The following is a 24,417-nucleotide window of genomic DNA, read 5'->3' on the forward strand; positions in this document are numbered from 1 at the left end:
TCATCAAAATCGGATGTAAAATAAGAAAGTTATGACATTTCAGAATTTCGCTTCATTTCACAAAAACAGTTATATGAACGAGCCAGCTACATCCAAATGAGAGAGTTGATGATGTCATTCACTCACTATTTCTTTTGTTTTTTATTGTTTGAAATATGAAATATTTTGATTTTCTCGTCATTGTCATGTGAAATGAAGTTTCATTCCTCCCTGAACGCGTGGAATTCCATTATTTTAAAATTTTGTGCTTCAGGCAAGGAGGTCCTAATCGTCAAATTCGTAAAAATTGAAATATTGTATAATTCAAACAAAAAACAAAAGAAATAGTGAGTGAGTGACATCATCAACTCTCTCATTTGGATGTAACTGGCTCGTTCATATAACTATTTTGTTGAAAATAAGCGAAACTTTGAAATGTCATAACTTTCTTATTTTACATCCAATTTTGATGAAATCTTCAGCATTGTGCTTGTCTGATTTTTCTCTATTGATTCAAATCAACATTTTTCTGAGGTGGACTTGACCTTTAATAGGTGATACAACATTGTGAAACCAGCAGTTGCGACTACACACGCTACTGGATGGGCTTGAACTACAAAGTATTACTGAAGCCCTCGAATCCCTGGATCCGCCAATGAAAAAAAAAGTGTTTGGTTGCCAATATAGAGCTCAACATGTCTAAGAGGTGATTAATCACTAGGCAATCTTTTGGCTAGAACAAAGGCTGAAACGTCCTTTGATCGCGTTGCTTCCAGAAAGACACGGGCGTGCTTGGATAACGTTCATACCACTTTGCAAGTTTCTCCAAGGCTTCGTAGTCAATTTCCACTTCCTCCTCATCGCTTTCCTCTTTTCTTTTGTTTGTTCCACTATAGTTTTCCCTGATGCTCAAATCATCTCTTATTGAGGTGGTGTCAACATATATGTCGGGCTCATACTCGAGGTTCCTCATGATCCCGTTGTCATTGTCGCCATCGTATTCATCATTAGTCCTATCTGTTGGTCTGTTATTGCCACCGATCACACAGGCACCGTCACCCTCACCCCTGCTATCAACATTCATACTAAAACTTTTCATCCTATCTTTCGATCGCCACTTGAAAAACCGCGGCGTGCGCGGGATCGATCGTTCGATACGCTCCAGCTCGCAGTAGATACACATCCCGTGCTCCCAGACTTTCGATATATCGCACAACCCTGACGGGTTCCCCTCCAGGGTTTTAGGGGTGCTGTCTGCCGGGCTCCACTCTTTATGCGGGAGTCTATAATCTATCGTTGTGTCTTGCGGTGTCTGGCGGGAGGTGTTCCCATACATGTTAGCAATGTTGATGTAATTTGTTTCCAAAGTTCCTCTGAGTGGGGGAAGTGTCGTTGGTTGTTTCTTTTGGCGGGGACTTGTTTTGCAAGGTTTCCGCAACCGTGGTGGGACACTTGATGGCCATTTAAGGTTTGCAGGGGGAGAGAGGGAATTTGATGATGATACCGAATACAAAGAGACCTTGGAGGGTGCCGTGGAGCGCGAGTTGTTCGATGATGGCTTGAATGCTGTAAACGTGGATAAGATAATGCAGAGATTCAAACAGTTATATGATATCTTCTTATTGCATTCTTTTGAAAGGGAAATTAAATAAATCAGCAAGGAGTGATAGTCATGAGACTTAAAGTTTAGTACATTGAGATTCCATGTTATAGAACAACTGTTTTACTTATTTTCACTCGAGACAATATTTTGTGACATGCATCATAATGATTGTTGAATGGAAAAGAGAGAGAGAGTAAATAAATCTTTAATCCTTGAAGTCCGCCATTGCTAACTTGTAATTCCATATGTTCAAAGTTCTTATATGCCTTGTTAAAGTGCCTTGCACCATATTGCACGTACCATTCTTGTTCTCTTTCTTATTGGAATTATCGTTTGGCCTAAATAAATAACATGATAAATTATCTTTCTTGGTACTTTCCTGTAATGAGTACATGTACTTTACATTCGCTCTATTTTTTAGTAAACCTATATCATTATCGATTGCCTACTTTTTCAATGCTCTTATTATATTATGATGTTATATCCCATTTGGGTCTTGCTTTCAATAAAATCCCTTAAAAAAAAAGAATATAACAATATCAACCTGCTGGTGTCTTGGAGACCGTCAGTGAATTGATCTTCGACTTTCCCGGTCCACCCGTCAGCTGCTCCCGACGGTACTTCTCCAGATCGTTCTCCCGCTGCTTCAGAACATTTATCCGCATCACTTCGGCATCCTTCATGCACTTCTGTCTTCGACTGTGTGCCCGGGTGTATAGGTTCACCCACTCCCCGCTCGGCCTCGATACCGGTGAAGAGTCCGCGGGAAAAGAGGCCGATAGCTGCTTGAAGTTCGTCATGCTGTTTTAAACCCAGCAGGCATTGATGCTTTCGGGATTAGCTTGTTTGAATCGAGAGGATGCTCTCAACTTCTGCATGTTCATCTTGATTTCTGTAAGAAGAAATGTGGTTTGTTTGTTCATACAACTTGACATTAGCAACAATCTCAAAATTTGCGTGCCGCTATTTCATGTACCTACCTTTTGTATATTTTCTTCTTACAATTTATCACAAGGCATATTAGCAACAATCTAAAAAATGTGCCTGCCGCCATTTCATCTGAACCTTTTTACTTTGTTTTGCTTGAATATTTCAACTAAATGTAATCAAGATAATATCAGTCAATTTTAAAGCTTGAAATAATCACGTTACAACAAAATTTAATGTGCAATTAAGATGCAGTTCACGATAACAACAAAGATCTTTTTCAGGAAAAGGAACTATAAACCGATGATCATCGATGTTTTTGTCATAATATAATCACAATAATATAAAATGAATAACACAAAGTTGTCAAAGGCAGACCTTCCTCGTATTGTGTAATTAGTGTTGATATTGTGTTATTCTAAGTAATTCGTTATGTTGTTCAATTTTATTTCTGTAAAGTGTATTGAGGGTCCTTGCATGCAGGTCTTAAAAGCGCTATATAAGAACTTTATTATTAGTTGCACTGTTTAATTTGGCTTCCATTACCTTACCACAAGTGAGTGAACTGAAAATGGTTTGAAGAAATATAAAAAAAAAATTGACGGGCCGTATTTGAATTTAAAAGAACACTTTAGTTACTTCTATAAGATTAAAACCTAGTAGTAAAGGAAAAAGAAATAAGACGAAACGAAACAGAAGATTAGCAAAAATAGACGTCTGGGCTGTCTTACTTCTTGTATTCTCCATCCTTTTTTCTTGTTTTCTTATTGCATTTTATCTTGGGTAATCATTACGTTCAGGCAAAGAACAATTCTTGATTGGGTAATCGTTCAATAGAAACACATTTTATTCAAAACCCCGACTTAACGTTTAAACAGCCTCATCTCTCCAATTAGACATAAGCGCTAAAAATAGAATAGTTAACACAAAAAAATAAATTACCCAAATTCATTACGGCGTAACTTTTTATTTGAAAATGAAGGTTTTGAGTAAAAGTTATGGCCAGATGATTCTTACATAATAACCACTGGATAAAAGTTATATTGATCCGGTGTGTCACTAAGTTTGTTGATAATATTTTGTGTTCATAATGTCAAATATTACTACGGTACAATAATTTTTTGTATATATAACAATAATCAGATTGTTAATCATGTACGATATTGTAATGCCGATATTTATCTGATAATGATCATGAGAAATACTACCGAACAAAATGAAACTTTGAACTTGAATCTATATAGTATTAATCATATAATTTATTTTTAAAATTTTATACTTACATGGTCAATCATGATAATGTCCACCAGCCCACAATAGTGCGAGATGAAACTTCATCATCAGATGAAATAAAAATTCTCCGATTTCAAATTCGATGTAGATAATTGATTAAACATATATCACCAAAACTCTATTCTTCCGTCTCATGAAATACCCAGATGAAACAGTCCCCGGATGATGGGAACATCAAATATTCTGTTTACAGCTTCAATTAGAGATTCTCTCTCACACAATTAACGTTTAAAACATGATTGCGGCACTGATATACATTCATATAAAGAGCAGACGTCATTAAATAACGATCCCTATATCGATAGATCGTTGCGGTCAATAATTTTCGCAGGTAGGAGTCGCGCCAAAAAAATCTCTTGCAGGTGACGGAGACAATGACCGGTAGAATGCGGCCGGCCTTGCATCGATCAGATCACTTACAGCGTTGGCAGAAACTATGGTGGAATATTTTGATATAACTCTTCGATCAATATTTGATAATGTCTCATCGCACCGCAAATCGAGCTTATTACAGTCGTGAACCTTATACTCCCAAACTAATGGCCTTGTCAATCCGCATGTAGCTACGCGACAGCGCGGACTAAATACTTCGTTTTATTTACCTTCCAAGTCACACTTAAAACTGGCTCCTTGTAAACTCCGACAGGCATAGAAAATGAAAAATATATTGTTCTACATAATTTGATCGAAAAATCTATCCACAATTTTATATTCTTATTTCATGTATTATGAATCGTATTAAGACATAAAACAATTTTAAGAACAACAATATAGAGGGGCATATAATTTTCATTTCAATCCGGGATAAAGACATATTTTCGTGTTCTTAATTGAGTAATCTTAATTGATTTAAGTTTATTTTCTGGTCAGGTGTCAATCTTGAATCTTTTGGATGCTTATAAGTTTTTTGTTTTTTTTTGTTTGTCAATATGCACTCCCTATTTAAATTTCCATGCAGTGTATTCGATGATGCAATTAGCAAACTTGTATAAGCGGCGCTGTAGAAAGACCAAGATTTGCTTATTGTATGGGGCACCCGTTATGAGAGTGTGAGAAAAGGAAGAGGAGTGAAAGAGGATAATTTGTAAGGAAAATAAATATGTGTTATAGGGCATTATCAGTTATCATTCCCGCCCATACTGTGTTTCGCTTCTCGATCAGTTCCTCTCAGGTGTGACTGAACCCTTTCCATTCATTTGGCCGGGGAGTCATGATTTGGTGATTTGGCCCACACGGATTTTACCACAATATAACGTTCAAGGATTTGAAGACAGATTTCATTCCAAAGATCATACACTATTGATTGGATTTGTTTCTTAAAGGCGCCCCTCTGAAAGCAACAGGGGCAGCTAGGGGACAACCAACCATTTAATTTTGGGGAGAACAGAAGAAACGGGTATCAAAATGAAAGGTTCATAGGCTGTATAGTCTGTGTAACTCTATAATACCGATAGAATTCAACTGAGAAAACAATATGACATCATCTTTGAGTCGTCCCCACCACCCCCCCCCATCAAAATATCCTGGCGTCACCCTTTTAACATGTTTAAAGTGCATCATAATGCCCACCCTCCTGACCATGCAGCTCACTCGCTTTGCTTCCTTGCTTGAACGCTTATCTTGAAAATTTATTATAATAATATTGTCCCCCTCCACGTGCAGGAGAAACACTCCGTCTACGCCTTCATGGACTTGTGGTCACTGAGTTTTGTGATCGTTTCCGGCTATAGTATTTCTAGAGCCGCAGAATTTCTAATGAAGCTCCAAAAAAATCTAACGGAGCTCCAAAATCAATAATTGATGTTGATTGAATCATCATTTTGTTTGAATGTGTGTGAATTTGTGTATCCATGATAAACAGGTCAGATATTGATCAATCATTTACTTTTGTGTGATGTAGACAAATGAACCGAGATTTGATTTAACAAAAAATAATTCTCATCAGCGAGCCGTGTATTAGCAGATTTTAAGATTATTAAGCGGGTTTAACAATCGCTCACCAATATTTTCATAAGAGAGTCGCAAATAGTAAAACACCCTTTTCAAACATGAAGAATATTTTGATTTAAAAAGTCATTCAGTGGATGTTGAAATCAATCATTGTGAATGTGGTCACCGGTCAGTAGGCCTTATAATATAATTTTTGTAGGACGATGTTAATTATACGTAATTCTCACATAAAATGAATAGCGATAATGACGACGCACATATTATGTGCGTCGTCATTATCGCTATTCATTTTATGGAATTACGTATAATTAACCTCGTTCTACAAAAATTAATGAAGTATTTAGGCCTATATTGATCTTGTTAAATAAAATGTATCCATATGCTACATTCGTATATCGAATGTGGCATCAAAAATAGTCAAATATGCCTTAAGCTATGTGAAAACCAACTGACCCAATTCACTGAGTCAATTTGACCACGTTTTTTAAGAGTTTGGCTGTATTCAGGGCGGTGCCCGTGTTATTTTAAATTTTAAAGTTAAGGGGTGGGGTCATATTATTTTTCCGCAGTATATCAATATCGGATACAATTACACACTGCATGCCCTTATGTCTCTTTTCACGTATTTATACTCTTCTTCTCCTTTTCTTCACTTTCTCCCTCTTTTCCTTATCCTCTAGCCCCCCCCCCCCCTTCCTTCACTACCTGAAATATCAAGGGCTGAATTGCTTACAAATACCCCCTCTGTCATTACCGCGCTTTAATTTATAAAAATACTGCAGAACTATATCACTGACACAACGTGGCACTTCAAAATGTCTTTAAATAAAAATAGACTTGCATGAGATGATAATGGAACTAGACTTGAGATCATCAAGCAATTCCCTCCATGATGATCAAAGTCTAATACTCGCATATTTATTTCATTCTGTATATGTTTAAAACCATTATTTGTTTTTGGCTTGATTCTTATCAACTCAAAGCGCTTCTTACATAACATTGTGCGTATATTTATGATTACAAAATTCATTGTAATCTGTTTTCAAACCGCTGTCGGGAACCACTGGCTTTATTCATTACCTGAAAAAATGTAGGGGCGATGTCTTCACCTATACCCCCTCGCACCGCCAAGGGCGGAAATCTCTCCCCAAAGGTAGGGGGCAAGGGGCTGGATAATTTGTAAAGCAAAAAAAAAGGGTTATCACCCCAAATGTAAGGTCATTCCCACCCCCCCCCCCAAAAAAAAAAAAGAATGACCGAAAATAGAAGGGGGACATTTGATTTTGTGTCCCCCTGGGATTTCCGCCCATGCGCACCGCCCTTGTATATAGAAGGGCACACTTTTTTTCTTCTTTGTTTACTATACAGCAACATGCTTGTAGCCGGATACACTCTTGAAAATGAAGATCTTAAAAGTTAACATAGCAACGGCATGTCCGAATATTTTAGTGGTTCAGTAATTGTTGTCATGGTTACCATACCACAAGGGGATATCTCCGGCATTTACCATGAAGATGATTATTTTTTTATAGCAGTATTTTTCTTTCAGTGATTGATAAAAAGTGGAGATGGATATTACTCACCTTACTATATTCATGCAATATACATCAGTATGTTGATTTATTGTTGATTTGTTGGTTTGTCTTATTTTTCAAGCATTTTTTTGCTTACTATGCCAATCCATCTTCTGCTATTAATTTTATGCTAAATGATTTATACCTGATTTATTGTCAATATAATTATGTTTGTTATATCTATGTTATATTGTATTGTTATGTAGAAGAAAAATAAATTCAAATAAAAAAAATCAAATTGTGACCACATATTGCTATTGGCAAATTAATTGACAAGAAAAGACTGCTAAGAATATACCTATTGTCATTATATTCAAACACTAAAGCACATGAAGTGGGGCTTACTTATTTTGAATGCACAAAGAGCAAGAGGACAAAATTCAAGAGATTTTCCCCATCGGTAAAACATGGTTGAATATTGAGGACATAGAGTTAACTGGAGTGGCTTTGTCAACACTATTTTTTTTTTCGATTTTAATCCTGGAGCGGATTATATTGGCCTTTACAGAAAACATGACAGGATGATAAACACTCGAACCAGATGGAAGGAGCTATCTGTTTGATCCTCCATTTGTTTTGAAATGAGCGTGATTTTGGGACAGTGTCACGGTTGCTTAAAATACTATTATGGTAACTTTACCATCCAATACCATGGTAACAATACTCAACAGCCAATCAGAATCAAGGATTCCGTGAAGGATATACCACATAATAAATATATGCCACGGGGCCCAGGTATATATATCATGTATATAGGCAGGAAAGATGAAGAGGGGTATTTGGACACACACGAACAGAAAACGTATAAGAAGTATACTGTTTTTTTTCATGGTTGAGACACTGTTGGGGCGTATCCAAATTCTCCCCGACCAGCTGATCGGCTGCTAAGGAAGCTAAAATGTTGAGATCTTTGGGGTACATTATTTTCACTTACAAGCCTAAATGTATTTAATTAAATAATGCGTAAATATTTCATATTCATGCGAAAACGTGAATTGTTTTTGTTTACATTTTATTATCATGAGCACTTTATACATAAACACTCATTGATAATGCACAGTGACCTAAAAAAAGTCTTATGCAAGTAAACATGAACAGCTTATAGTACCAGCGTGAAGCGCGAGTATATTTTATTTTATACCGATTTAATAAAAAGGGACTATTTTAAGCATATTTAGAAGAAAAAGAAGTCTTGATGTGATATCTGGCAATGAATAATTCGTGCACAGTTATCATGTCCATGTATGTAACATGGGAGGGCGCTGTTGAAAAACTGCACTCTGCCAACCGTGTGCTTTCATTTTCTGAGTCACCCACAGCTTCATTTTATGTTATGAATTTTTCATTTTTATCATTCATTTTTCATTTTTTGCTTGGCAGATCTATCCTCTATATCTGGGGGCTCAAGAAATCCTAGTGTAGATCAATAATATAGGCTCAGAATGCTAATATACGTCTCTCCATGGGGGGGGGGGGGCATTCGGATTTGGAAAGGGTAGGGTCTTTGGGTAGGGTGCATGCGTAGCGCCCCCCCCCCCATTTTTGAACCATTGACCCTACCCTTGAATTGAAGTTGTAAGTTGAAAAAAACAGAAAAAAAATCATTAATAATTGTTGGTAAAGGTTTGAGGAAAGTTTTTAATCTGTGTCGTTATATACGAGCAGCTGCCCCTGGCCATCATGTCGGCTCCCTAATATAATCCTTTTTTTAATGGTTCATGATGACGACGACCAATTTTTTTGTTTATTTCAGGAGCCGGCGTGAAAAACTGAATGTCACCATTTTCAATTTTCTGCGAAGAAAACTACATTTTTTTAATACCTTACAAACAAGGGGAAGCTGCTCGCATATGACGTCATAATTTTTTTTTTTTTAATAAATCTTTGATGATACCTTCTATTTTTTTCTTTCATTTTTTTACATTAAACTTTTCATCTGGGTGAACTTGTTTTTTTAAGACCTAGATATGGCCCTCTTTAAAGGACAAGTCCACCCCAACAAAAACTTGATTTGAATAAAAAAAAAATCAACAAGCATAACACTGAAAATTTCTTCAAAATCGGATGTAAAATAAGAAAGTTATGGCATTTTAAAGTTTCGCTTATTTTCAACAAAATAGTTATATGAATGAGCCAGTTACATCCAAATGAGAGAGTTGATGACATCACTCACTATTTCTTTTGTATTTTCTTATATGAAATATGAAATATTTTTATTTTCTCGTCATTGTCATGTGAAATGAAGTTTCATTCCTCCCTGAACACGTGGAATTCCATTATTTGAACATTTTGTGCTTCAGGCAAGGAGGTCCTAATCGTGAAATTCGTAAAAATTGAAATATTGTATAATTCAAACAATAAAAAACAAAAGAAATAGTGAGTGAGTGACATCATCGACTCTCTCATTTGGATGTAACTGGCTCGTTCATATAACTATTTTGTTAAAAATAAGCGAAACTTCGAAATGTCATAACTTTCTTATTTTACATCGGATTTTGATGAAATTTTCAGCATTGTGCTTGTCTGATTTTTCTCTATTGATTCAAATCAACATTTTTCTGAGGTAGACTTGACCTTTAAATGGGGATGCTTGACATGATCGAGAACTGATGCATGAAATGAGGGATTAGGAATGGGGGCGAACTGGTTGAAAAAAGGGGGTGAAAATGGTAAGCTTGAGAACTGCTGGTAATAGGCGTAAAAGGGACCCCACATAAATTATGTCATTATTAGGGCAATGATCTCTGAACTTAATTTCCTTGCCAACATCTTTTAAGCAACCTGATCATCTGCCTGTTGTTGTTTTTGTTGTGGTTCTTGTTTTGCTTCATCACAACAATGAATACCCCCTCCTGATCAGTACAATATTTTCTCAATTTTCATCATGGTAAAATGTGTGAATGTATTGATTATATATTTTCGGCATAGCCAAATAGGTTATTCTAGTTTGTGTTATTATCATAATAGGCCTATATAACACATGCCCTAGCTGGCCTTTATATTAGTCTACTGATATGAGGCGATTTTGAACGGAGTAGACAGGGAGGGGGGCTGTTTTTTTTTTATAGATCAAATTGCTAAGCATGCGGTGGGGGCAGTTTGCATCAACGCGTGGTAAATTATTTTAACAGTCTAATTCACAGTGATGACTTCCACAGTAACATTTCCCCTTGCACGTTTTATGTGCGGGATTTATGAAAATGTGGGGGCGCGGGGCTGATCGACCCCGGCCGCATACACTGAAGTCCTCTCGCTCCCCCCCCCCCGTCTGCTGTAGTCTGTAGGCACAGACCGCGTAAGGTTGGTCTTTTGTGGTCTATTCACAAACAGGACTGCTCACAAATACTATGAGTCATTAAATACTATCACAAATAAAATCGCTTTTTCGATTACAGGGCCTTTTTTTACACGAGTCATTAACAGGACATTTTACACAGATCACTTTCTTTGAGTGAAGGGTTTGCTCATAAATATCATCACCTGAGGCCGGCTAGCTGGGAAGAAGACTATTAATCAGTATATTGCGGAAAATCGTCCCACGTGCGAAGTTGTTTACTAAACTTGTAAGTGAAATTTTCTGATGTAATTAGGGTACCGTAAGTTTTTATAGTGAAGTCCAAATTTACTGAAGATGTGATATTGTCCTGAGTAGCTGTGTTTAGAAATTAGTGGAAAATGAGGCGTTTGTCCGGCTCCGGCTTCGAAATGAGGTCGAGGGCCATGCTCATGTCGCGGGAGCCGTGCCGCCGGGCACCGTCGGCGTCGGTCGGAGAAAACTGCAGCGGCTTGAACTTCAAGTTGAAGGAACCCTGTCTGGCCTGACTGGCTGGAGCTGTGCTGAGCTGCGACACTGCACTCTGCGGCCATTCCGTGCTTTAGGAAACTGGACACTTATTTGAACCGGGATCTACCTTACCATGATATTCTAAGGAAATCCTCGCTTCAACAATTTTCAAAAGATCTGATGCGAAACCTTTTGTTCCCGATGCGAAACTCTCCACACAGAGCAGTCGCTTCTGGTTCCTTGCTCCTCACACAATATTCTATTGAACGACTTTTACAGCGAGGGACGGTTTTTCAATCGACACCAAAATATAAATTAAAATCATTATTTGACAAGGTTTAACAAGCTTTTATCTAGTCGTAAAATAGGACACCAAAATCAAAAGTAAAATCGGCATGCCGTAAAATCATTAGTTAACAAGGTTTAGCAAGCCTTAATTTACTCGTGAAATTGGACACCAGTCTGTAGAAACGCACTGAGAAACCAGGGTTGGCATATTTCCCGCTTCGGAGGCTTATTTCCCGGACGCCGGGAAATAAGCGGTATTTACCGGTATTTACCGCTTTTTTCCGGTATTTACCACTTTTCACCGGGAAATACTGGGAAATATAATTTTCCACTCAGTTTTCTATAGGGATTGTCAAATTTTTAATATAAAAAGAAAGGTGGCCAGTATGGTTGCTCTGGTGTGTACCATTTGTGTGAGTGTGTGTGTTTGTTTGTGTGTGTGTTTGTGTTTGGGTGTTATCTATGTCTGTTATCATGAAATGCTGGAAAAAATAAAATACTAAAAAGATCCCAAATATACATCTAATTTAGATTCTTTTATTTCTCTGTCATCCTCATTGATGTCACTACATTGTATCTCTGCTATATCTTTCTTCATCATACCATCTCCTTGGTCATACATGTACATGTATATCGAGGATATCCTTGTCTCAATGTGCACCAGACGTTCTTTTGAAATTTTGTTGATCTCACTGTGACTGATTAAAAAGAGAAGAAGCTATTGTAAAGGGAAACAATGGAGCATGCTCCAAGATTGATTTGTTTACAATAGCTTTCAATCAATATGAATATGACAAACTGTACAAGTTATTTATTTTACATTTCCCATGAAACATGCAGTAGCTAAAAGTATGCCAATTATGTTGTTATTGAATTCATTTTATATTTCTTAACCCTAATTCATTCAGGGGGGGGCATTATGCCCCCCCTCGACAATTTTCGCTGTATATCTGCCGCGCAAAATTTTTTGACCTTGCTGCTCACTGACTTTTTACTTTCAAGTCTCACGCATATTTTGATACCAAATTTGTGACGCCCGGGTACACGGTGACGACATTACGCAATATTATGTAAGTGCATGTCAGACCCAAAATTGCTCATAAACGTAATTTCATGTACAAATCCAATGCAAATTGTGTATTTAGCCAAAATTCATAAATGTATCATTATTTCTTTTTTTACTGATTAAACTTAATTAACTTTGCTTGTTTATGATCAGAATTAAGTCTGGAACGATTTCCATTGAAAGAACAGTAAAAAACAAAGAAATACAAGAGAAATTTAAAAAACAATAAAATACATAAGAAATCGCTCTTGGTACCAGAATTTTCTTCATTCACAATTGTTAGGAATGCTATTTTCAGCAAAAAATTGCATTCTAGACTAGTTTAGTAAATCAGAGCAAAAAGTATGATTTCATGAATAAATTAAAATAAGAATACATGTATATGAATTCAGTGAAATTTACCAATGCAACTGCGTAGATTACGTCATTCTCTACCATCATGCAAATTTTTGTGATGGCACAATTCGCGGCTGGAATGACAAGAATCAAAATACCCTGGGAGATTTAGGGTTAAAGGAAAAAGTTAAACCCCGGGAGAAATATGTTTTAATATGATTATTCAATTTCCAGGAACATAATTTGAGTTTGTGTATGTATGTGTGGACTTAGATCCTATGTGTGTTTGGGTACATGTATGTACATGTACATGTATGCAGTACATGGATTTTATCTGTTTGTGTGTTTCTACTATGAGTTTTGTGATTCTAATTATTTCAGAACACTTATTTTCACTTGTTGAGGTTAAAAACAACTAAAATTATTGAAAAAAATAATTATAAATCATATTTCCCGTTTTTTACATATTTACCGGACGCCCATCTTATTTACCGGACGGTATTTACCGGTATTTACCACCGGTAATTACCGCTACCGGTATTTACCGCCCAACCCTGTGAGAAACTCTCCATAGACTTGTACACAGTGGACACCTCTTTCCCCACGTAATTTTTCATGGACATCCAACCACCAATAATAACAAGGTTTAACAAGCCTTAATTTAGTCGTGAAATAGGACACCAAAATACAAATCAAAATCATTATTTAACAAGGGTAAACAAGCTTTAATATAGTCGTGAAATAAATCACTAGTTAACAATAATAATAATAATAATAATAATAATAATACTCAACATTTGTAACGCGCTTTTCCCAAATGGCCCAAAGCGCTCACAATTTCAATTAACATATAAAAGATACAAACGAAAATCAGAATGACATATTAAATAAAGGCAATTGCTTAGAACAAGAGAGTTTTGAGTGACTTCTTAAAAGACTTGATTGTTGGGGATTGTCTTATTGCAAGAGGGAGTACGTTTAACAAGGTTTAGCAAGCCTTAATTTACTCGTGAAATAGGACACCAGTCTGTAGAAACGCACGGAGAAACTCTCCACAGACTTGTACACAGTGGACACCTATTTCCCCACGTAACTTCTCATTGACATCCAACCACCAATTAACAAGGTTTAACAAGCCTTAATTTAGTCGTGAAATAGGACACCAAAATACAAATCAAAATCATAATTTAACAAGAGTAAACAAGCTTTAATATAGTCGTGAAATAGGACACCAAAAACAAAATAAATCACTAGTTAACAAGATTTAGCAAGCCTTAATTTACTCGTGAAATAGGACACCAGTCTGTAGAAACGCACGGAGAAACTCTCCATAGACTAGACTTGTACACAGTGGACACCTATTTCCCCACGTAACTTCTCATTGACATCCAACCACCAATTAACAAGGTTTAACAAGCCTTAATTTAGTCGTGAAATAGGACACCAAAATACAAATCAAAATCATAATTTAACAAGAGTAAACAAGCTTTAATATAGTCGTGAAATAGGACACCAAAAACAAAATAAATCACTAGTTAACAAGATTTAGCAAGCCTTAATTTACTCGTGAAATAGGACACCAGTCTGTAGAAACGCACGGAGAAACTCTCCATAGACTTGTACACAGTGGACACCTATTTCCCCACGAAACTTCTCATTGACATCCAACCACCAATTAACAAGGTTTAACAAGCCTTAATTTAGTCGTGAAATAGGACACCAAAATACAAATCAAAATCATAATTTAACAAGAGTAAACAAGCTTTAATATAGTCGTGAAATAGGACACCAAAAACAAAATAAATCACTAGTTAACAAGATTTAGCAAGCCTTAATTTACTCGTGAAATAGGACACCAGTCTGTAGAAACGCACGGAGAAACTCTCCATAGACTTGTACACAGTGGACACCTATTTCCCCACCACGTAACTTCTCATTGACATCCAACCACCAATTAACAAGGTTTAACAAGCCTTAATTTAGTCGTGAAATAGGACACCAAAATACAAATCAAAATCATAATTTAACAAGAGTAAACAAGCTTTAATATAGTCGTGAAATAGGACACCAAAAACAAAATAAATCACTAGTTAACAAGATTTAGCAAGCCTTAATTTACTCGTGAAATAGGACACCAGTCTGTAGAAACGCACGGAGAAACTCTCCATAGACTTGTACACAGTGGACACCTATTTCCCCACGTAACTTCTCATTGACATCCAACCACCAATTAACAAGGTTTAACAAGCCTTAATTTAGTCGTGAAATAGGACTCCAAAATACAAATGAAAATCATTATTTAACAAGGGTAAACAAGCTTTAATATAGTCGTGAAATAGGACACCAAAAACAAGGTTTAGCAAGCCTTACATACATGCGCACGAGCGACTAAATAAAGCTATATGATGACATCATATCATCGAGATCAGACGAGAGATTGAGAGCTAGAGTACGAGTAGAGCTAGAGGGAGACATATCGCGGCGAACCGAAACTGAGCCTTAAATAAAGGACATGTTTTTCATTTGGTAAGTGTCCGGGGGAATTAGGAAACTGGACACCTATTTCACGATAATGCCCGCTCTGCAATATGCAATACACACTCAGCTCTAGATAAAGTCCACAGCTACCAGTCAAATTATTAAGTTTCTTGTTTATATTTTCAAAATTTACTTGACTGGATCTGGAACTGGAAGTGGATTGGGTGTAAACTGTAATTTCAACAGAATTTGAAATGTCCATACCGTCCATAGTCCGTGACGTGGCTGACTAAAAAAGAAAATTAGGCTTGTATTGTTGTAATGGATTTCGAACCCGTACCATCACTGTAGCATAGAGCTCTGGCCTGATGTGACTGGAAAACGGGGGGGGGGGGGGGGGGGGGGGGGGGGGGGGGGGGGGGGAGAGGGAAAGAGTAAAATATGTATTTTCTGAATGTTACCTATGAGAGATTTATTACTTTTTAGGAATAAATTTTCATTTGAAGAAGGTCACAGAATTTTCTGCGCTGGTGTACTTTTCCTTGGTCATGTTTGTTAACCACAGAAAAGGACAGTGTCATGAATGTTGACTGTTGTAGAGGGAAAATACTATTGCCATGATTACTAACCTTGCAATACGTGTGAGTGGTAGAGGGCCAACATTGCCTTGGTTGTAAAACTATTAGTTTTGAATTGTATATAAGCAAGACAGAATACTCCAACAAAATCAATCCTGATTTTATGTTTGTTTTATTTTTCTCTTTGTTCAGGTTTTGGGTTATCAGCCATGGCTCAGACGCAGCAAGCGATCAGCCACTGGAGTGTGGGTCGAGGTCGGGGTCGAGGCAGGGGTTCCCGTCAACAACAATCCTACACTCCGTCCAGACGTCCAGGAGAGGCGTCTACCCCATCCAAGGACCAACCCTCCTGCAAAGTAGCACAAGTTGAAAAGGATCTTTCGGCTTGTAGTTTAAACTCTGTAAGTCAACCAGAAAACAAACATAAAACAACCTCAGGCTCCTCACCCGCAGGAACAAGGTCATCAGGGAACACAAGTGCTCCATCTGCTGGAGGACTGAAAACTGGAGTCACCAAACTGAAGGCCAAGTACAGCTACAAAGCCAACTTGGATAGTCCTCTAGGAGAGAAAGAACTCACTGTGAAGCAGGGCCAGGAACTGGTCTTTGTTGAGACCTGTAAAGACAATGATATGTGGTGGAAGGTCCAGACTAAGGATGGCGATGAAAAGGGCTTTGTGCCTTCTACCTATCTTGAGGTTAGTATGTAAGGTGATTGGTTTTAACCCATTACCTACTGAAATGGTGTAGCCCCTGTACTAAGCATATGGGAACTACAAATTCAGTAGTCAACAGGTTACAAGAACTGTCTCCAGCTTTACATTGGAGTTGATGCTAATTGGCTCACATGAAAGCACTAAAATTATAGAACATGAAGCTGTTGAAACGGCTTCTTTGGGGGTTAGCCATTTAAGCTTTAAGGACAAGTCTACCCCAACAAAAAGTTGATTTGAATAAAAAGAGAAAAATCCAACAAGCATAACACTTAAAATTTCATCAAAATCAGAAGTAAAATAAGAAAGTTATGACATTTAAAGTTTTGCTTAATTTCACCAAACAGTTATGTGCACATCCTTGCTTGTATGCAAATGAGGAGACTATGACGTCATCCACTCACTATTTCTTTTGTATTTTAGTATATGAAGTATTCTAATTTTCTCCTCTTTGTCAAGTAATACAACGATTAAGTCTTTCATGAACATGTGGAATTAGCATTGTTTAATACTTCATGGTTCAGTCAAGTTGGTCCTTATTGTCAAATCTACAATAAATGAAATTTATGTAAGTCAAACAATAAAAAACAAAAGAATAGTGAGTGATGGACATCATCGATTGACTCACCTAGTTGTGCATATCACTATTTTGTGAAAAATAAACGAAACTTTAAAATATCATACAGGGATGCCACTTTTCCGTATTTATACGGAATTCTGGCTTTTTTCCTGCTATCCGTCTTATTTCCGTATTTCCGACTTGTCCTGTTTTTGTGTACATATTTAAAAAAATCGGAAAGTCCTCCTTTTTTTCTCTATCTCTCTCGATTGCGATGCATGTCGATCGACCAAGTGAGAGATATTTCCCGAGATATTGCTTTTTATGCAGTACATAATTTATAAACGCGCGCACTGCCCACTACGTTCATTGACTTATGCTTTTATCAAGGCTTTTTTATTCGAATTCTCGATATCCTTCCAAATGCACGCACATGTAGACAAGCACAAAGCAGCGGCACGAATCCCGTTATAATAGCGACTGGTAAATACGTCTGTAAAGATGATGACGTCACACAAGATGGCAACTTACTATTACCAACGGAAAAAAATCGAGGATGACTAAGTTTTGATCGTCATTTGAAAGGAATTAGCGGTAACTGCGGTCTAAGGTACGATGTTTCTGAATTTTATATATTTTCTCGTAAGTTTGGATGTAATTATTTTTTTATAATGTGACATTTTATGTACCAAAAAACGATCTGAAAATCGGGTTTCCGCTGAATGTTAGATCTAGTTAACGTTACTGTAGGGACAGTGATTTTCCGTTTCTAAAAATTGCCTTTTCCGTTTCAGAAAATCTCAAATTCCGTTTCAGCATGTCTGGAAACGGAAATTCCGTTTCCCCATAGACTTTGTGTACAAGAAAAATTGACAATTCGTTTACATAGAAAACCAATACGCAACGAGTAGCGATGTCAAAATGCTAGCGCTGCTCAAAATTTGCATCTACCAATGCACTAACATCGCTTTAAAATCCATTTTAATCGAAGAGATTCGAGCTAAAATAAAAATTAGGGAAACATAATCAACATTAATATATTCTCACCTTTCATATTATTAGCATTATTTTATTGTTAAATGGGATTTTATCGCTGATTTGGGGACTTTTCGGACATCGTTTTGAGCAGTCGACGACTTCCGAATATCCGCCATTTTGGATTTGATGAATCACAGTGATCATTATATTATGACCGAACGCAGAGGGCAGCAACACACGGCCGGATTCTGCCTTCTATGCGGACGTAAGTGTAAACTAATTTGGATACGATCGAGTGATGGAGAGGCTCGAGTGTAGTTACGATGTGTTGATTGTCACGATTGTTGTTGCAAAGTGAGATCGTGTTTTTTCAGTTGATATTAGTATTTTGTTGAGGATTTGGGATAAATTTCTGTTGCTTTTTTGTGCATTTTGAGAAAAAACGTGTTTTCCGTGATTTTCCGTTTGAAAAGCCACTTTCCGTTTCAAACAGCCGATTCCGTGAATTCCGTCCGTTTTCCGCGATCGCGGAAAATCACTGTCCCTATTACTGCTGCATGCTGATACGGAACCCAGGGAGCTCCGGCCCGGGAAGCGGGCTGGAGCTCCTTGGGTTACGTACCCGTATCAGCTAGCCATGGCCCAGGGAGCTCCGTCCTGCTTTGCGGCCGGAGGTTCTTTACGTACGGGCCAACAACTCTTCAGTCCATGTATATTGATTCACGAGCAAACGCAGTTCAGCTAAACAACCACTACAGAGACTGAAGCTTTTGGTCTGGCGTTCTATGAGAAACACACAAGAACTAACTACCGTCAGTTTTTCAAACCTCGACTTGAAGGTCATCGATCACAAACAGGTAAAAAGTCACTTGGTCCCCCCATAAATTAGAGGTGGGGGCGGACCCCCCCCAAAAAAAAAAATTAAGTTGGACCCCCCTTAATTTTTTTTTTCTTGACCACTTTCCCGGCCCGCGATAAGTTTCAGTATTTTTGGAGGACACCTAGTGGCATCCCTGATCATAACTTGTTCATCCAATTTTAATGAAATTTTCAGCACTATGCTAGTTTGATTTTTCTCTATTTATTTAAGTCAGCATTCTCCTGGGGCGGACTTGACCTTTAAGTACCCAATGTAGGAATTCCCTTGACATCTTAAGACCTTATTGGGAGATGGGTGGACTACAGTCTGAAAACTATTCCATTCTAGTTGGTGAACAACAACCGAAATCCAAAAACCGACGAAACTGATTTTGTAAATTTACTGAAAATTTTCACAAAATTCACTAATATGTATACAAGATCCTTCAGTTTCACTTTCAGGCTTGGTCCCATTGCACGTAACAGATGCAAAGAGGATGTAAAACGGAAAAGAATCTTGCTATCCAATGGAAAACGTTATGTATCCATTGTGTACTCTTAGCATACGTGTTTCATACGCTCTATCCATCTAGCATCCGTCCACCGATTTCATTGTTTGCCCATGTTGTCCATTGTCTGGAGCGGATGAAAACTGATGGAACCAACCCGAAATTTTGCTTGTCCGCTGTATACGTTATGGATACGGTTTGTGTCCGTCGGCCAGTGGGACCTTTACAAGGTCGCTTTGCTTCAGAGTTTCAAAAAGTTTTACTTGTCTTTCTGCATATGGCCATGCATGTGTGTTGGAGTCTTGAATAGAAGTTCATGAATATATTGTAGAAACTCTATCCACAGTCTAAATAGATTCCAATTGTTCTATTGATAGTTTATAATCTGAGGCTGGTTGCATATTGTGGTAACGTTGCCATCCAATGGTAATACCTGGGTAAAGATGCTTAGCACTCGCAGCCAATCAAAAAAGTTACCATTGGTTGCCAAAGATAGCTCTTGTCACTGACGGATCCAGGGGGGGGGCAAAGCCGGCCCGTACCCCCCACCTCTTTGAGAGGCACAATTGAAATTCATAATGAAAAAATGCCATTAAACCAGAAGTGTGCCCCCCCCCTTGAAAGTGAAGCCTTTTTTTTCTTTTTGCATGTCAATTTTTTTCAGGAATATCTGCCCCCCCCCTTTTTGGAAAATCCTGGATCCGCCACTGGCTGAGGTAGGAATATTCATTACCTTGGATAGAATTTTACTTTAATACATAATCACTTGTTTTCTTCTCCTTTATAGGTGGTTACAGAAAAATTAACCCAACTTCCCTGGCTTGCGGACAAACAGTTAACTGAAGAGGAAGAGTTACCGAAAGGTAAACGTAAGTATGACATCAGAAAGGAGGAAACGTTGTGGAATGGTTTTGCAATCAGGAAATAATCGATTGTAGTTGCTATTAAAAGGGCAAGAAATACCTGAATGAAATATCTCCTTAATTAATGTAACTGCAGTTGAAAAAAATGTGATGACTTTGTTTACTAATCAGGAATCTACTATAGTACCATTTTCTGATCAATCACCTCCAAATGTGAATACTTTGTTGTAGTTGGCTCGAAATGGACATGTTGCATTTTTATGAGGTAATTTTGCGTCAAATTATCATGATTTATGCTCATGTCACTGTTCTTCAAGCTAATCTATTAATAATATTGATTAATTCCTTATTTCAGTTTCAAGCAAATTAATCTAGTTAGCATTTGCAGTCATCTGTTCAAATAAATAACCTTTCTTAACATATGATGCTTCACAATCCAAAATATTGCTGGATATTTTCCAGGATATGTTGAGTAATGACTGTTATCTTACAGTACTTGCCAAACATTGATGGAATAAAGCTTATTCCAATATACACATGTATATTTTGTCTTGTGAATTAATTTTTTTTTTGTCTCTACCTCTTCTATTAGGCGAGTGGAAGCCATATGTATCGGCCTACCACAGAGAAGAGAAAACAAGCCAGCCTGCCACGGTGAATAAGGAACAGTACTTCTGCAAGATATGTGTCAAGCAGCTCAATGGCCCCCAGCCTTACAGTGCCCACATGAACAGCAAAGCACACAAGGAAGAGGTTCAACTGGCCAAAGAGTATGGAACCTACACTGAAGATGAACACTAGATACGTTGAGAAGGCAGGAGTACTCCTGTCATTGATGTGCCAAACTTAGCAGCTGAATGGCCCCAATCTTGATCCAGAATACCAATGCCTTTAAGGAAGACATTGTTCTGCCAAAGGGAATGGGATAAATGACTGAAGATTAAACTATTGCCTACTGGAACAAGGAAGTCCTTGTACAGATTCTATGGGGAATTACAGAGCTCAGTAGTCAACAGGTAAACTCTCTCTAGCTTTCCTTGCTGGTTGATGTTATGTAGCACCAGAGGTGTTGGACAATGGTATTGAACTGTCAAAGGGAAAGGGATATGTTAATTAAAGGAATATTAACATGTTGCCTACTGGAACCAGTTGGTCCTTGTTCAGATCTATGGAAATTATAGAACTTGGTAATCAGTGGGTTAATTGTGGCATTGGAGGAGTTGAGCCATGAGGGATGATGATATCTGCTACAGTAATTAAGTCAGTGCCAAAGACATTCTAGAAAGTGTGTGATGTATGTTAAGAGATTTAAAAACCTGCTTTATACTGCTCTATGTAGAATTAACATTCTTCAAATGGTTTTTAGATGGGACACCTCTTGTAGGAGGGCAGCTCCTGGGGGAGCTGTCCCCAGGAAATTTGCTTACAAGGAGGAGTTATTATCATACAAAGATGTTTATGTAGTGGGGGGGGGGGGGCGGTGAGGTTCCCAGATTATCATTTGTGACAGTTTTCAATATGTGAATCAGACTTTATCACAGTTTCTTATCCATAGCATATACATGGTTGCAAGCTACACAAGTGGTGATAGTTCTACACAAGTGGTGATCAACTGCCACTCACTATAAACTTTAAAGGAGCATTCATATGTGTGCTAGTGATTGATAATGTGGTCCATCGTGGTTGGTCATAACTTTTGAAAGAAGGAGGGGCATATTTACGTAATCAATCAATATAAAGCAATGTCAGATCTTCACTTTATGGATTTAATTTGTTTTCTTTTGTTTTCTTAATACCTTGATGTGTGGCCAGTAGAATTCCAGCTAGAGGCTGTTGGGATAGTTGAATGTATTCTGCAGGTCCGAGGAGCGTTTCATCAATATTTTCATCTGACAAGTTGCCAGATCTGACATCTTTCCATGATTTTGATTGGCTGAGAGGCACTGTTCCTATGGTAACTGTCGGATAAAATGGGACTTGTCGGATAAAACGTCCGATAAGTCCTTTCATGAAACACTCCCCCGGTATTCTGATTTTATTTTTACTACCTTTTTATGTGATAAGTATTGATTGATTCAAAAGATTCTTGTTCTGGACTTATCTGTGGCATTAATTGAAACTATTGCTTGTTGCAATTATAGAAAGATTTGTTTAACCCCATGTTTTTGTTTTGTATCATGTCAAATAATGTGTTTATGTATTACCCTATGCTAATCACCCAGTATTAATCTTAGTATTAGTATATAATGACACTACACTATAATTAAGTCTTGCATGGATCATTTTTTCTGTTTGTTTCCGATTTGTACATATTGTCATAGATCAAGTCTACCCCAATGACTACATGTAGTTGATGAAAATAACAAGAATTACTCTGAAAGCTTTGGCAAAATTGAATGTATATTAAAATGGTAAAAAAGGCATTTTAAAGTTTCACTTGTATTCATGAAGCAGTTATACATGTATATACAGCACAAGTGATATGAAAATGAGAGAGCTGATGATGTCATTTTCACAAGTTTATGGAGGAATCAAACCTTACTTTGCATAATACTGATGGAATAATTGTGTGTGACATGAGTAACCTCCTTTGCACACTGCCTTGTGTTGCACAAATAAATGTTTTGTGAATCTAAGTGGAACTTTTATTTTACGTCTGATTTTGATTCATATTTTCATAGTTATCCTTGATTTTTTTGTATTTAGTAAAATCCACTCGCTATGGAGTGGACTAGGCCTTTAATAGATAAAATGTTCTAAGAAGTTAAACATTCAAATGCTACTTCTATTGCTGCTCATACTTCGTGGTGCTATTATATTTAAGGATTGGGTTGGGAGGACAAAAAATGCCATGATTCTTTTCTGTTCTGAAGATATATATGTAAATTGTAATTTTTATTCTTGACTTATCCGGAGTCCTCTTTATATCCTTCTTACAGTCAAAGATTTTCCTCTTATTCCCATCAGAAAAACATTCCTCAAGCTAGTAAACATTTTTTGTGTGTTTTCAGGAAATAATGTTGAATGTCGCACATTTATTCACTTGTTCATTTGTTCAAACTTTGCTACAGTTATCTGTAATGTGTGTCGTAAAATTCATATACATGCTTTTACAAGAATAGTGTCTGTATCAATGCTTTAAAGAGCTTATCCAGAATGATTGATCTTGTAGAGTATTTGATATTCAGCCAGTGGGGCATTTCACGAAAGTTTGTCAGCCTTTTCATTGATTTTCAGTTCTGATAATTTCAGTAAAATCTTTGGTTTTGAAGGGTTAAGAGGTAGGGGTCTCTTCTGCTTCATGAAATAGTCCTGGGCCCTGTTGCATAAAATTTACTATTATGGTAACTTTCCATCCAATGGTAACTACCGTGGTAACAATGCTCATCAGCAATCAGAATCAAGGATTCTATGGAAGATACCATTGGATGGCAAAGTTATCACAATTGTAACTTTTATGCAATGTGACCCAGATTGTGTAGACCAGACAGAATGGATGATTTCAACTTTGGTATTGGTGTAATTGGAAACACAATTCAGATCGTCTTCCCGAGCTTCGACACCTTATCTTTATTTACAAATATGAGTCAAAGCACATTATTGAAAGCTTAGCACCTAGAAAGATTTGTCCTAGGAACAGCACCGTATTGGCTACAGTGCTGTTCTGAAGTAAAATCTACCTTACACTAACACCAAAAGGTCAACACGAACTTGAATTCGCCCATTGTATAGGTTTACAACAATCTTTTTTTACTATGGGGAACCAAATATAGCAACATATTCTATGCTTACATTCCATATTTTTACTGCACTGATGACTCCATGAACAACTTAGTATGGTAAGCCAAGTGGGGTTCACAATATGTGTCAATGTTGATTGGCATATTGACATAATTGTAGTGTATGTTTGCAACAATTTATAAAATGAGATTATTTACAATGTCAGTTGTCTTGAGGCATTTTACTGTCTCCAAACAGTGATTTTGTGTCATATGTCTCGTCTGGGACTGTCCTGGACCCAACGCTGAGTTTATAGAATTGTTTTGCTTTGTTAAAACTCAAGACAAAATTTAAAGCTTAC

At 37.2% G+C, this 24,417-nt stretch overlaps 2 protein-coding genes across 3 annotated transcripts; one reads left to right on the forward strand and one right to left on the reverse strand.

Annotated features, from left to right (window-relative positions):
- Positions 1-532: 532 nt before the first annotated feature.
- Positions 533-2,556, reverse strand: LOC121429910. The gene is made up of 2 exons (XM_041627170.1): positions 2,127-2,556; positions 533-1,545 (listed from the first exon to the last, which is right to left on the reverse strand). Exons 1-2 carry the CDS (start codon positions 2,380-2,382, stop codon positions 713-715), a joined length of 1,089 nt encoding a protein of 362 aa, XP_041483104.1. The 5' UTR covers positions 2,383-2,556; the 3' UTR covers positions 533-712.
- Positions 2,557-10,781: 8,225 nt separating this feature from the next.
- On the forward strand, positions 10,782-21,730 carry LOC121429835. Of its 2 annotated transcripts, none has more exons than XM_041627075.1 (4): positions 10,782-10,889; positions 16,049-16,554; positions 20,261-20,342; positions 20,929-21,730. In XM_041627075.1, the coding sequence occupies exons 2-4, from the start codon at positions 16,066-16,068 to the stop codon at positions 21,135-21,137; spliced, it is 780 nt and encodes a 259-aa protein (XP_041483009.1). In that variant the 5' UTR covers positions 10,782-10,889; positions 16,049-16,065; the 3' UTR covers positions 21,138-21,730. The 2 variants fall into 2 exon arrangements, with proteins under 2 accessions (XP_041483009.1, XP_041483010.1); XM_041627076.1 differs by having other exon boundaries at positions 20,261-20,336.
- Positions 21,731-24,417: the final 2,687 nt, after the last annotated feature.

Source organism: Lytechinus variegatus, chromosome 16 (genome assembly GCF_018143015.1).
Source record: "Lytechinus variegatus isolate NC3 chromosome 16, Lvar_3.0, whole genome shotgun sequence".
Taxonomy (NCBI): domain Eukaryota; kingdom Metazoa; phylum Echinodermata; class Echinoidea; order Temnopleuroida; family Toxopneustidae; genus Lytechinus; species Lytechinus variegatus.

Excerpts from the sequence above, each read along its gene's own strand:
- LOC121429910 (XM_041627170.1), bottom strand. The coding sequence starts at position 2,382 with ATGACGAACTTCAAGCAGCTATCGGCCTCTTTTCCCGCGGACTCTTCA. Across the intron at positions 1,546-2,126 it reads GGTCTCCAAGACACCAGCAG|CATTCAAGCCATCATCGAAC; the intron begins GTTGATATTGTT and ends CCACGTTTACAG.
- LOC121429835 (XM_041627075.1), top strand. The coding sequence starts at position 16,066 with ATGGCTCAGACGCAGCAAGCGATCAGCCACTGGAGTGTGGGTCGAGGT. Across the intron at positions 16,555-20,260 it reads TGCCTTCTACCTATCTTGAG|GTGGTTACAGAAAAATTAAC; the intron begins GTTAGTATGTAA and ends TCTCCTTTATAG. Across the intron at positions 20,343-20,928 it reads AGAGTTACCGAAAGGTAAAC|GCGAGTGGAAGCCATATGTA; the intron begins GTAAGTATGACA and ends CTCTTCTATTAG.